This window comes from Falco punctatus, assembly GCF_963210335.1.
Source record: "Falco punctatus genome assembly, chromosome: 17".
Classification (NCBI taxonomy): Eukaryota; Metazoa; Chordata; class Aves; order Falconiformes; family Falconidae; genus Falco; species Falco punctatus.
In genome coordinates, this window is record NC_137597.1 from 1,145,833 (window position 1) to 1,158,508 (window position 12,676).

General features: G+C 57.6%; 1 protein-coding gene across 1 annotated transcript in view; it reads left to right on the forward strand.

Moving 5' to 3' along the window:
* The window catches only part of LOC308054485 (receptor-type tyrosine-protein phosphatase V-like), a 47,588-nt gene extending 35,183 nt beyond the window's left edge, over window positions 1–12,405 (forward strand). The window contains exons 27-41 of the mRNA XM_080367401.1: window positions 565–655; window positions 1,174–1,250; window positions 2,078–2,212; window positions 2,790–2,912; window positions 3,361–3,521; window positions 3,911–4,046; window positions 4,649–4,728; window positions 5,507–5,594; window positions 6,098–6,188; window positions 6,843–6,919; window positions 7,267–7,401; window positions 7,900–8,022; window positions 8,505–8,662; window positions 9,197–9,332; window positions 11,753–12,405. Coding sequence (XP_080223527.1) covers window positions 565–655; window positions 1,174–1,250; window positions 2,078–2,212; window positions 2,790–2,912; window positions 3,361–3,521; window positions 3,911–4,046; window positions 4,649–4,728; window positions 5,507–5,594; window positions 6,098–6,188; window positions 6,843–6,919; window positions 7,267–7,401; window positions 7,900–8,022; window positions 8,505–8,662; window positions 9,197–9,332; window positions 11,753–11,812 — 1,671 coding nt within the window. The 3' untranslated portion in view covers window positions 11,813–12,405. The remainder of the gene's footprint in view (window positions 1–564; window positions 656–1,173; window positions 1,251–2,077; window positions 2,213–2,789; window positions 2,913–3,360; window positions 3,522–3,910; window positions 4,047–4,648; window positions 4,729–5,506; window positions 5,595–6,097; window positions 6,189–6,842; window positions 6,920–7,266; window positions 7,402–7,899; window positions 8,023–8,504; window positions 8,663–9,196; window positions 9,333–11,752) is intronic.
* Window positions 12,406–12,676: the final 271 nt, after the last annotated feature.

Consider the following 12,676-nt stretch of genomic DNA (forward strand, 5'->3'; position numbering starts at 1 on the left):
AAATCCACCTTCACAGTGCTAGGAAAGAGCCAAAAGGAGGGTCCGGGAGCACCCTCAAAGCTATAGGGGCCAGGCTGCGGAACTCACCTCAGGCTCCCTGCGCTGACTCCTGCTGCCAGCATCTGCAGGCTCCGAACTGTCCCGCTGCCAGCCCCTGCGAGGGTCCCATCAGCGATCTCAGACCCTCCCCAGATCACCCTTCTCTGGCCTGAGTGGGGACAGGGGCAGAAGCAGCACAAGGTATTTCTGGTTTTGCATACAAGATGATTCTGTCTTCTCAGCGTCTTGGTAGAGTTCTGGTTTCAGAGAAGTTTTTTTTTCCTCATGTCTTCTTGGGTTTGTGTTCTTTTAAATACAAACTGTGCTGTCGGAAAAGGCACTGGGAAAAGCCACCTATGGCTCAGAGTTCAGAGGCCGTGCTGAGGGAGGAAGGGAGCAGTTCCCGGTGCTGGGGGACCGACCCTCTTTAACCACAGACATTGCTGTTGGCCATGAGCAGGGAGCTGGGTTGGCCAGGAGCTCTCCAGAGAGACGTTTGTGCTCATCTTCTCCCCTGTCCTACAGGAGCTGAAGGAAGTTGGGAAGGAGCAGCCAAAGGTGGAGGCTGAGCTACCAGCAAACGTCTCCAAGAACAGATATCCCCACGTGCTGCCCTGTAAGTGCTGTCTCCCCATGCCTCCCCCCAGCATCTGTGGTGGGAGTTCGTACTGCGGTGCGCAGGGGTGGACTCACCTTGCATCGCTGCAGTGTTCACAGAGCCTGGCTCCTCTCCTGGGAGAAGAAGGAGTCTTTAAATGGCCCTCAGTTTCCCCTTTTCTGCTGGAGACCTTAAGGTCGAGCCAGAGCTGAGCCACCATCCTCCTCAGCTCCTCCAGGAGGCTGCTGGGCAGGTGCTGGGTGAGCCCAGCTCAGGGGTGGGTCCCAGCTGGAGACCATGGGTGTCCCATGGCTTCTCTGATGAGCCTCATGACACCAACTCTGCTTTCTTACCCCCTGCCAACCCAGCTGGCAGGCAACGCTCACCTCTGCAGGGAGAAGGTGCAGACCCCCACTGCTGGCTGCGTACACCAAGCTGCTGGGGCTTCTCCCAGTGTGGTACCCAGGTGAAGAGGAGATGGCCACCTCCCGGTGAAGGGCTGCCTCAGGGGCTCATGTGTGTATGGTCTCTTTCAGATGATCACTCTCGGGTCAAGCTGAGCCAGCTGCGGGAGGAGCCCCACTCAGACTACATCAATGCAAACTTCATGCCTGTGAGTGTCCACTTGCCTTCCCCGCAGGGACATGGACACAGGGCACCACCAGAGGAACTCTGCCTGCGTTCAGGTTGTGAGGGTTGGTGGGCAGGAGCTGCCACTGAAGCCACTGCTGGCACAGATTGGCAAGGAGTTGGGGTCAGGCGGAGATGCATAGTTGCCCTTTAGCAGGGATTGATAGAGATCGTCCGATGGCAAGCGCTGTGAGTGCAGAGGTGTGAGTGTGGGGAGACTGGCAAGGCTTTCTGGTTTCTTCTTGAGGACTGTCCTCTTCCCATCATCTCCCAGCTTACTTCCCTGTCTGTCTGCTTGCTCTTTCTCCTTCTGGTCTGTGCAGCAGCATTTGAACAACCCTGGAGCTGTGCCCACATCCCAAATCTGGGAGATATTTCCGAGGTAACAGGCAGGGCACACAGCATGCATGCGTGGGTGCGTGGATCCGTGGGGCATGTGTGTGTCAGAGGGTCAAAGGCAAAGGAGCAGCCTGAGACCTTGCATGCTCACCTTACCTGCAACGACTGGGGAGCACAAGAAAGACCCAGATCTGTCTTTCCCTGGTTAGGCTGAACGAGGAACTGCTTGGGGGGGAATGATGGGGTTCACATCTTTATTCCAAATATGTAGAAAGCATGTGCCGGGCAGCACATGCTTCCTGTGAAATCAGCTGCTTCTCACATCAGCTGCCTGGGAAATGTAGCTGCATGGGCTAAGGGCAACAGGCATTTCTCCCTCTGCCGCAAAAGTGGGCCAGGCACTGACTGTCCCAGGGCAGAATCCACCTGCCTCAGCAACTTGTCAGCTCCTTCTGTCTGCCTCTTACTCAGGGCTATACATCCCAGCAGGAGTTCATTGCCACCCAGGGCCCCCTGAAGAAAACGATAGAGGACTTTTGGAGGCTGGTGTGGGAGCAAAACATCTGCAACATCATCATGCTGACAGTGTGCATGGAGAATGGGCGGGTAGGTCGGCATCGCTGGGCTTCCATGTGCCAGCCCCAGCCAAGCTCTGACCTGGTTATGTGAGCCGAGCCCAGGGCTGGGTTTGTGCCCTCTGTCCACCCCCCTCTCAGGTGTGGCTCCTGGGTGAGCACGGGCCACACGGCTTCCCCAGCAGGCAGTCTGGGGGGGACAGAGGCTGATGTGTGCATCTTGGTGTTAGCTTGGGGTAAGAAGAGGCAGAAGTGGAGCTTAGTTGGAACCATGCCCATCACCCTCAGATGTTTCTGCAGCATCTGAAATTACCACTTGCCTCTGATAAGACACTTCACATAGACTGTTCCTTCAGTCTCCGGGGATGATGAGACCCACACAGGTCCTTTTCTCTGGGGGAGGCTGAGATCTAAATGAAAGAATGTCAGGAAGAGCTGTGCGAAGCTTCCAGAGGGAAGGAGAAGCACCCCTGCTGGCTCCCCCAAGACCTGCCCTGGCTCCCTGCACAGCTGCTGTTCTCCAGATGCTCCCAGAGAGCTGGGAGGTCACCCAGTGGGACCTGGGCCCTCGCTGGCCTCACTGAGACCCTGCCCTGCCTGTGCTTTAGGTCCTCTGTGATCATTACTGGCCATCCGAATCGGCCCCGGTCTCCTATGGGCAGGTCCGGGTCCACCTGCTGATGCAGAGCAGCTCTGAGGAGTGGACCATACGCGAGTTCAAACTGTGGCATGTGAGTAAGGACCCCAGAGGATTCAGGAACCCATCAAGAGCTGGGGGTTTGCATGGGATGCAGTGGCATTTCTCCTCGGTGGCGGTGGCATAATTTCCTTTCCCTGCCATTACTGGGGTTCGAAGAAGTTCCCTGAGGAGCAGTCTGTCACTTCAGACTTGGTAACGCAGAAGTGTCCAACGTGTAGCCTGCAGCTTCAAGGGCATGTTGCACAGCAGTCAAAGGCAGGTCTGCTCCCTGCCATCTCCATGTGCCTCACCATGCCGGAGGGCTGTGGAGGAGGGCAGAGGAGCAGGAGACACCAGGCAGTGCAGCAGACCTGGTGCTGGCTGTTGCCTGCAGCTGAGCCAGGTGTCCCCATGTCCCCGAGTGTTCCCAGGGCTGCAGGGTGCAAGCATGCCCCTGCCCTGTTGGGCTGCACACTGATCACCAACACCCCCACCGGCAGGAGGGTCTCCGGGCAGAGCGGCATGTGTCCCACCTGCACTACACGGCGTGGCCCGACCACGGGATCCCAGAGTCCACGACTTCGATCATGACCTTCAGAGAACTGGTCCGGGAGCACATCCAGAGCACCAAGGACGCGGGGCCAACCCTCGTGCACTGCAGGCAAGTCTCTGCTCCAGAGGACGGCAGGAGGGGACAAGGGGAGTGGGCACGGGGGACAAAGGTCCTACTCATGCACAGACTGGGAGGGAAGGCAGTGCCTGGAAGACACGGCTGGTCTGTAGAGAGTCTCCTGCTTGAGTGCTGGGCATTACAGGTCTGCTTGCAGCCTGCCCTCCAGTCTCAGGGGATGGGGCAGCTGGAGATGGTCAGCAGAAGTCCAGGGCAGCCTGAATGGCTTCTCAGCCCCATGCAGTGCTGGGACCAGTGCCCCAGGGTGTGTGGGCTGGCGCCCCAGTGTGCAGCATCTAGGAGCCATGTCTAGCAGCAGGAGGGGAGCCCATAGGCTGTGAGGTCAGGCAAAGTGTAACCATTGCCATCTCTGCGCTCAGCGCTGGCGTGGGCCGCACCGGCACCTTCATCGCCCTGGACCGGCTGCTGCAGCAGATGAAGCAGGAGAAGGTGGTGGACATCTTTGGTGTTGTTTACACCTTGCGGATGAACCGTTACCTGATGATTCAGACACTGGTAAGACCTCTGCTCCCTGTTCCCCCTGGTCCCTTGCTCAATGGCATAAAAGCCAGCAGGGCTGGCAGGCAGAGGAGCTGGCTGGCTGGCCGTAGCACCCCCAGGCCGGTCCCCAGCCTGACACTGTGTCACGGTGCTGCTTAAAGCAGCAGTTCAGCTGCAGTGGGAGTTGCTTGGCTGTGGGGGTCCCCAGCAGCTTTATGCCCTGCTAGACCCACAGCAGCAACATACAGAGTCTCAGAACCCTCCCAGGAGGCTCAGAAACACCTCAGAGCACCTAGGAACAGGATCAGGCCCTCTGCAGGCAACTTTTAACCCACACCACATCATTGGCCTGTGGTGCTCTACAAGCCCATCTAATATTTCTAATACTCGGGACTGGGACACGGTGTCAGTACTACCCTTCAGGACAGAAGGGCAGACCCAGTGGAGGGATCTGTGGGCTCTGAGATGGAAGTAACCAAGGCCCTTTGGGCATGAATGCAGGGTTGTTAGGGCATGAATGTAGACACCCTCTGCCCGCTGGGCAGTGCTGCACCCGCCGTTTTGTGCTGTCTGCATGGTGCAATGCTCTATTATCGCTGTCTGCCTTTGCCTTCCAGTCCCAGTATATTTTCCTGCACAGCTGTATCCTGGACAAGATCTTGGAGGAGCCGCTCGTGGGTTTATCAGGGACAGAGAGGTAAAGGGCTGCTGTGTTTTGCCTGCCACTCTATCCACCCTTCAGGTGGCAAACTGGGCTCCTGACCCTGGCTTGAGCCTTGGCTCCAGGCCAGAAGGATGGAGAAGCCCAGCCAGCCGTCCCAGCCAGTGTTTTGAGGGGGGCCAGCCCAGGGCTGGTTGTTCCCTGCAGCATGAGGAGCCCAGCCCATAACTAGGTGTGAGCCACTGGGCACACTGGGAAGGCCTGTGGAACTGCACCTTCCTTTCCTCTGGCTATGCCAATGCCAGGTCCGAGGAGCTGCAGAGCTGTCCTGGGGAAGGTACTTCAGTCAGCCCCTGGCTTCCCAACCAACAGGGAAGCCCTAGAGATAGGTTGGCACTGGAGGGGCTCATGGCATTTGGGTGGCCGTGGGATGACAATCCTAATGGAGGCCAAGAGAAGGGAGCAAGGTCAGGCTAGGCATGGCTTGCCAGCCTACCCTCATTGTCTCTGAGGCTGCATCTGGAGGTCACATATCTCTATTTATGGTCAAATTTTCTCCTCCCTCATGCAGAACAGGATGCCCTTGTCCTTGCTGCATCCTGGGAATGGGCCCTGGGCTGTGCCACACCTGAGACCTGCCTTTGTCTAGGGGAGAGCAGGTTTGGCACAGGCCAGAGTTGGGCTGGGGACCTGCGAGAGCCCCGGCATTTGAGGGGTGAAGGTCTGCTCACAGCCCTGTCCACTTACTGCAGACACAGCCTGCATACTGCTGAGCTTGCTTGACCTCGCCCTCACCCCCAGTTTCTCTCCCCAGGTCCTGCCGTATCCCGCTGAAAAGCTTTGCTCAGCACTATGCCCAGAAGGCAGCCAAGTCCCATGTGGGCTTCCTGAGGGAGTACGAGGTGAGAGCTGTCCTGGGCAGGGTGCAGGGAGTGTTGCCGTGGCCGTAGGCACTGGGGGGACCTGGGGAGCGATTGCATCTCATCAGGCTGGGGGACACCCAATAAGTGCCTCCTGAGCAGGTCCCATGCCTCAGTTTCCACGTGCCTGGCTGTCCTAGCAGTGTCCCCCCTCCATGGCATTGCGTCCCCAGGCACACAGCTCCCTGACGCGCCCTGCAATGATTAGGGTCTGTCCGTGACTCACTCCTTCCCAGACCCCATGCAGGGCAGGGACCTGCCTGAACACTCTGCTCCTACGGAGAGATGCAGCCATCTCCTGACGGCACAGAATAGACCTGGCAGCGCACCACCAGGGGCGGTCACATAGCGCCCCTGCTACGGCTTCTGCCCGTGCAGCCCTAACCTCCCCTCTGCTGAAGCCAGGTGTCCTCAGGGGTCCCCGGTTCCTCCTATTCCTCCTGACCTTTCCCTGCTACCTTCTTCTTCCACTCTCCCTCTGGCAGACCCTCCTAGAGGTAGTCAAGGAAGAAGCCAGCTCTGCAACACCATCTTCAGGCAACCAGCAGGCGCGGCCCTCTTCCAGCATCCTCCCGTGTAAGTGCTGTGCCACCTTGCGTCCTCTTCCTTCCCGTACCCGTGTGGAGCCAGGCTGGACCAGGGCTCGTGCTCCACTGAGTCCACCAGCAGGCTGCCAAGGTGTTTCAGGGGTGGAGCACAGGGATGTGTGGGACTGAGACAGGTGGGTTTGTTCAGTGTGGAAGAGAGAAGGCAAGGGGGAGATCTTGCTGCTGTCTTCAAGTACCTGCTGGGAGGGCACAGGGAAAATGTCAGGTGTTCTCGGAGGTACACCATGGAAGGACAAGAGGCAACGGGGATGATTTGGAAGGGTTAACCAACTCATTATGAGAAAAAATGTATTCCAATAAAGGTGGCCAAACACTGGAGCAGGGGCCAAGAGCATCTGTGGGCTCTCCATCCTTGGAGGTATGCAGATCTCCATTGTCTAAGACACTGAGCAACCTGCACTACATGTATCTGCTTTGAGTGGGAGGTTGGGGTAGAGACCTGTCTTTTGGGGACCAACGTCCATGAGCTGGAGAAGAGCACTGCAGAGGGGAGCACCTTTGCAGAGAAATAGTGAAGGGGAGGTTGAATTTGTGTGGCTGTGCAGAGTCTGGCAGTCAGTCTGCAGGAGCCGTGTGAGCACAAGGCTGCCCTGGATCCCTCCACCTCCCATCTATTTTGCAGATGATCGCTCCAGAGTGAAGTTTTCCCTGCTGGAACACGGCCCTTTCTCAGGTCTCCTGCAGGTGTGGCGTGTCCCGGTGAGTCACCCCCAGCAGCAATGCCCACCCCTGTGCCTGGGTCCCACAGGCAGCAGGTGATGATCCCCCTTCCTCACAGTGCCCCTGCTCCCTGCTGCCTGGTTCCTGCACTGCTCCACTGGTCGCTGCTGCTGTGATCCTCTGTGGGCAAGAGGGGGCTGAGGATGTGTCTTCCCACACCTGCCCAGTTTGGGCTGTCCTCACTTCTGGTGCTTTCTCTTCTCTCATTGCCTCCTGACCTGCTGAGCTTCCCTTCTTTTCCTGGCCTCTCCCGCAGATGCCTGGGCTGGCAGGGTGCCTATGCCACCCCCTCCCACAGGAGAGTGATGTTCTCATTCCTCACCCAGGGCTGCAGCTCCAGCAGGGAATATCTGGCTGTCCAGGGGCCTGACAAGTTGACCATGGAGGACTTCTGGACCCTGGTGTGGGAACAGGACATTCACACCATCCTAACACTTCTCCCACGGCAGGAGAAGGTGGAGGTGAGGCTCCATGCCTGCCTGTGCCATGGCAGAGCAGGGATCTCTTTAATGGAGTTGGAAGCTAGCCTAGCTCCAAAACTTGAACTCTTTTCACTGCCTCCTGAAGCCTGGGGCAGATCCAGCTTAGCTGAAGCTAAAGCTAAACCTTTGCTGTGTCAAAGTGGTCCCACAGCTTGTCACAGGAGACAGGTTCTGTCTGACCACCACCCAGTCCATGGCCCTGGACTCAGCTGGTACTCTTCAAGCTGCATCTCCATGGCACCCAAGGGCAGCAGCTCCTGCCTCTGACCAGCCGAGGTGGGGAGCCGAGCAGCTCTGTGTTAACAGGGAAGCCGCCTGCGATCTGCTGTTGCTTCCAAAACTTCCCCAGTGTTTAGCTAGGGAATGAACACCCAATGAGGGTGCTCTCGGTCCAAACCCATCGCAGACCCCTAAGATGGTGGCTGATTTGAAAGATGGCAACCATCAACACGAAGTCAAACTTGCTGTTGGACACAGGTCCCAAGCGAGGAGTGCTGGCCGCTGGAAGGAGACTCTCTCTGCACAAAGATGCTGACCATCCAGTGTGGCACAGAGAAGCTTGTCTCCGGATGGAGGTGTATCCAGCTCAAAATGAAACACGTACGTGTTGGTGGGGCTGGCCTGGCTCCCCTGCCTGGGATGTTCTTCACTGCTAGCAAACAGGTCTGTAGGGGCAAGGGCTGAAAGGTCCATGGAGACTTGTCTTGAGCTGCAAGAGCAGAGTGCCAGCAGTCCACAAATGCAGGAGAGAATCTAGACTTCAGCATGCAGAACATCTGCTGGGTGGACACAGGAGAAGCAGGTCTTTCTGACCTTCTTTGAGAAGGCCTGCATAGTTCTGTCTCCCTCTCAAGGGGCAGGTCAGGTGCCATGGGGAAGGAGAGCAGGTTGCCAGAGGCACTGTACCCACTGCACAGGTGGTGGGCAACGGCCTGGCTGAGACTGCCTGGAAAGCTTTCCAGTAGCTAGCAGTTAGCTCAGGAAAGCATCTGACAGCCTAAGCACTAGAGAGCTGGGACCCCTCTGCGTCCAACCTCACCCATCCCTCCCAACAGCCATGTCAAGTCTTTGTGTTTCACCAGGAGAAGAAAGCAAAGGAGAGGCAGGTACAGCAGTTCCTATACACGCTCTGGAGTCCCAAGAAGCAGCCAGATGTCCAGAGCCTGGTGGAGCTCCTCACTGCTGTCAGACAGTGCATGAGCCCCCGGAAGAGAGCCGGTCCTCTCCTGCTGCACTGCAGGTACATCACGTTGCTGCTCCCTCCGTGGGCAGCCTCCCAGAGCCGGTGCCGCCGGGCTGCACAGCGCCCTGGCTCAGCCACCAGCAAGGCTGTGCCCTCCACCACAGGCCCTGAGGTTCTGGGGTCTGTTGAGAGTGGGCTGAGGTGCCCAGGCGGTCCCTGGGCCGACTGCTAGGCTCATGGGGGCAGCCCTGACGTCCTCGTCCGCTTGCAGCCAGGGAGAGCTCACAGTCCCACAGGAGCCAGCACAGCCAGCACAAGGCAGAGCTGGCTCGGGCGAGGGATGCGCAGCTTGACGGGGCAGCACAGGCTGGATCTCTGGGCTCCTTCAGTGGGCACTTACTTTGGGGTCCCGTCCCCTGGTCAGCACAGGCCTCCCTGCCACCTAGACCAGTGCTCACAGTCCTCTGTCCCCACCATACTGTTGCTGCGTGTTTTCTCATGGGAATTCTGACTTCTTGGGCTGGTGCCCGCTTCCATAGAGGTTCAGGCCAGCCTGGCCTGGCATCAGTGTCCTTCCCTTGTCCCTTGCAGTGGTGGCATGAGCCAAATGGGGACGCTGATCTCCCTGGATTGCCTGTTGCACCAGATGAAAGCGGAGAGAACCGTGGATGTCTATGGCGTGACCCTCCAGCTGACAAGAAGCTGCTGTCTCATGACCCCGACTCTGGTAGGTGGGAGGGAGGAAGGGTGGTGGGCCAGGCAGAAGGGAATGCTCACACTTGAGCTGCCTGGAGCTGGCAGCGTGCTGCCCGTGCCTGTCCAGCCTATGCAGGGATATATTCCATGCTTCCTCCCCACCCTGTGGCTCTGCCAGCCACCAAGGGCTAAGGGCACTGTCTTTTCTCAGGGAAGAGCTCTCCATTTGCTCAGTTCTGGAGTTAAAATAAGTTAAATTGCATGTGAGCTCACCATAAATGCAAGGTACTCTTCCCATTCTGCCCTGGAAAGCATGAAGCACTGGTTTCATCCCACATGACAAACCTGCCTGCTCACCCTTGGTCTCTGGACATGGCTGTTAGCCTGGGTACCCAGAATCTGCTGCGTCTCCCCTCGTCGGGTGCCTTTCCCTGCCTCATTCCCCACCCCCAGAGCCTGCTCCCAGCCCCTGCCTGCTGCCAGAGTGGGGCCTGCTTGCGAGGGGCTCAGTGGGACACCCTGCCACATTTGCAGCTCCCCTGCAGCCGTGTGGGCTGTGGCACTGTCTGATGGTGCCGCAGCCATGCCTTGCTGTGCCATGCCAGTCCAGCCCAGCCCAGCCCCACAGGCCTCCGGCGTGCCTCTCCTGATGGGTGCTGGTGGCAGGTGCCCTCTGGACAGCGCTTTCATTTGCTGCGACGGCTGAATGAGCTGATGCAGCATCCCTGGAAACCCTCCCCACAGGGGACAGCAGAACTGGGACAGATCTCTCTGGGGCTTCCTAGCTTCAGTCGCCTGCAAGCAGCTAATTGCATTCTTAATTAATGTGAACCATGTGCATGGTGGGAGCTGGAGGAGGTCAAAGCGTCCGCTGCCCCTGCTTCAGAGCTCCTTTGTATTTCAGCAGCAGTCTTGCTGAGCAGTGACACAATGCGCCCATAAAGGCACAGCAAGCGCTGATCAAAAGCCACTGCCCCACTCGGGGGGTGGGGGGGGGGTGGGGGGCAGCAGAGGCAGATGCCTTCCCACCTTGCTGCGAGCAGTGGTCGCTCTGATTCCGGCACAGCCAGTGAGGGACCAGAGCTGCCTTCCAGCCCGCTACCATGTGGCTGCCAGCGTCCTCCATCGCCAGGCAGGGCCTGCCAGGACCCCTTTATCTCTCGCAGGGGCATGCTGCTGTCATGCTGGGGGCATCAGATGATTTTGGGGGGAGTTTAGTAGCCAAACAAGGGGGAAGATGAACCTTTGAGGGATTGTCCACGACTAACCACCAGGTATTTAAGCACCCCCAGCGCCAGTGCGGCACGTGCCTCTGGGGATGTGCTCTTGCATTTGGCCAGGCATTGAGTGTGCCTGGTCTGAAGTCAATGCTCAGCTCTCACTCCAGATTTCACAATCAGGCCAGGCTCATTGAAAACATGCTCTGGTGACCTGGAACCACAGCCATTGTGTGATCTGTGGCTTTCTCAGCCCTTCAGTGGGGCTAAACCCACCGCCAGCAGGGGAGGAGGCTCCTCGTGACTTGCAGCTTAGCCAACACATTAGCAAGTTGTTCGGAGGCCCCTCTGTTGAGTCCCTAATCCCCCCTTCCTGGATACCATGTGATTTCGACCTACATGGTTTGCAGGCTGGTCCTGCTCTCCAGCTTTGTGCATTGAGTACAACCTCATTTACCTTTTCCACATCTCGCCTTTCCCGGGGCCCTGCCATGGGTGGTGGTCAGTCCTGGCTGTTTTGTAGCCTAGCAGCATTTTGGAGTGGCCTGGTATTTGAGCAGAACCTCCTATCAAACCCACAGTCAACTTGAGATCTCTGGACCTACATTAGGTACTGATGGATCATTTTGGTGATCTTAAAAACAGAGAAATGATGCAACTGGACTAAAACCATCCAGATCTTTTTGTCTACCTCTGAGAACTTGCAGAGATCTACCCTGATCCACTGTCAGTACTTGACTGGTGTACACTAAGACTACCACCAAGGGAAACTTGCTCCAGAGGTCTTCACTCCTGGCTTCAGGTCACTGCCAGACCCTGTGGGCTCCAGCAGGCAGAGCTCTCCCTGCTCGCTGCCCTGCAGCATCACTGGAGTTGCTCTTCAGTCTTGTTTTGGATGTAAACACCATGGCATGTCCAAAAGCCACTGTGGCCCTTTGAGGAAGTCAGATGGCATTGTTCCTCCCCATCTCAGATGGGGATGTTCCTCTCATCCTCATCACGGGGGTGATGGAGCAGGAGGAAAGAAGCATAGTGTAACTACAACTCTGGGCCTGATTCTTCCTTTCTGGACAACTCTGGTGACACAGGGCAAACATGGATCACTTGGGACAGCAAATCCTACTCTGCCCTCAGTTAGTTAATTAGGACCTTTTAAGGCAAATTGCAGGGTTAGTCCTGCAACCAGGAGGTCTCTGTCAGAAACCTGACTCCCGACCTCCTTCCTCTCTTGCAGGACCAGTACATGTTCCTGTACACCTGCATCCGGGACATCATTGCTCAGAAGCTGCCCTAACACAGCCCGGCCCTTGCTGGTGCTGTCCTGCCCTCCTCCTCTGCAGGGTCCTGTCTGGAGCCAGGAGCTGGCTGAGAGCACTGTGGGGGTCCTGGCACAGAGTGAGCCCTGCAGCAATGGGGGAGCCTGTGCCAGCGCTGTCACCAGCACACCCCGTGTGGTGTTAGCAGCCTCGTGGGGTCTCCTGAACAGATGGGCAGCATTGTCCTGCTATGCACTGCTGCAGCCCCTCGGTGCAGACATGGTGAGGGGCTGGGCAGGATGTTCCCCTGCTTTGGCCACCTCCTGGGATTCCTGGTGCCTGGAAGGTTTGTTGACGCTACTGGGGTGCATAGTGCCGGCTGTGGGAGCTCTACGCTGCCCTTGCCCCTCAGCACAGAAGGGGCAGCCCTGGGCTCACTCCTGGACAGCCCTGGCACCTACAGGCTGCTGAGGTCTGACGTGAGCACTGAGCACCATGGGCTCCATGCACCCGTCGGCACTGGGCATGTTGGGATCTCAGACACCACTGTGGGCACAGCATGGTGGGAGCTGGCTTGTCTTGGCTGGTGGATCAGTCTTAGGTACAAACAATAAACAGCCCTAGAAAAGAGTGCGCTTGTAAGGGTGGGTTGGCTTTTGTGGGGTCTCAGTGATGCAGAGTTTTTTCCCTGCTGCAGCACAGTAGCCATTCCCAAAAGGGCAGCTGTGTCCTTAGCCATGGCCAGCAGATGAAGTGCCCTTGGGCACTCCAGATACTGCAGCCTGTGACACACAGCATCTTCTGCTCAATTTCATCTGCTCCTGTTACTGAGGCAACACTTCTGCAGTGATTCTTCAACCCACCTGCAGCTTTACAAGGAAGAGACATTTTCTGATCAAGCT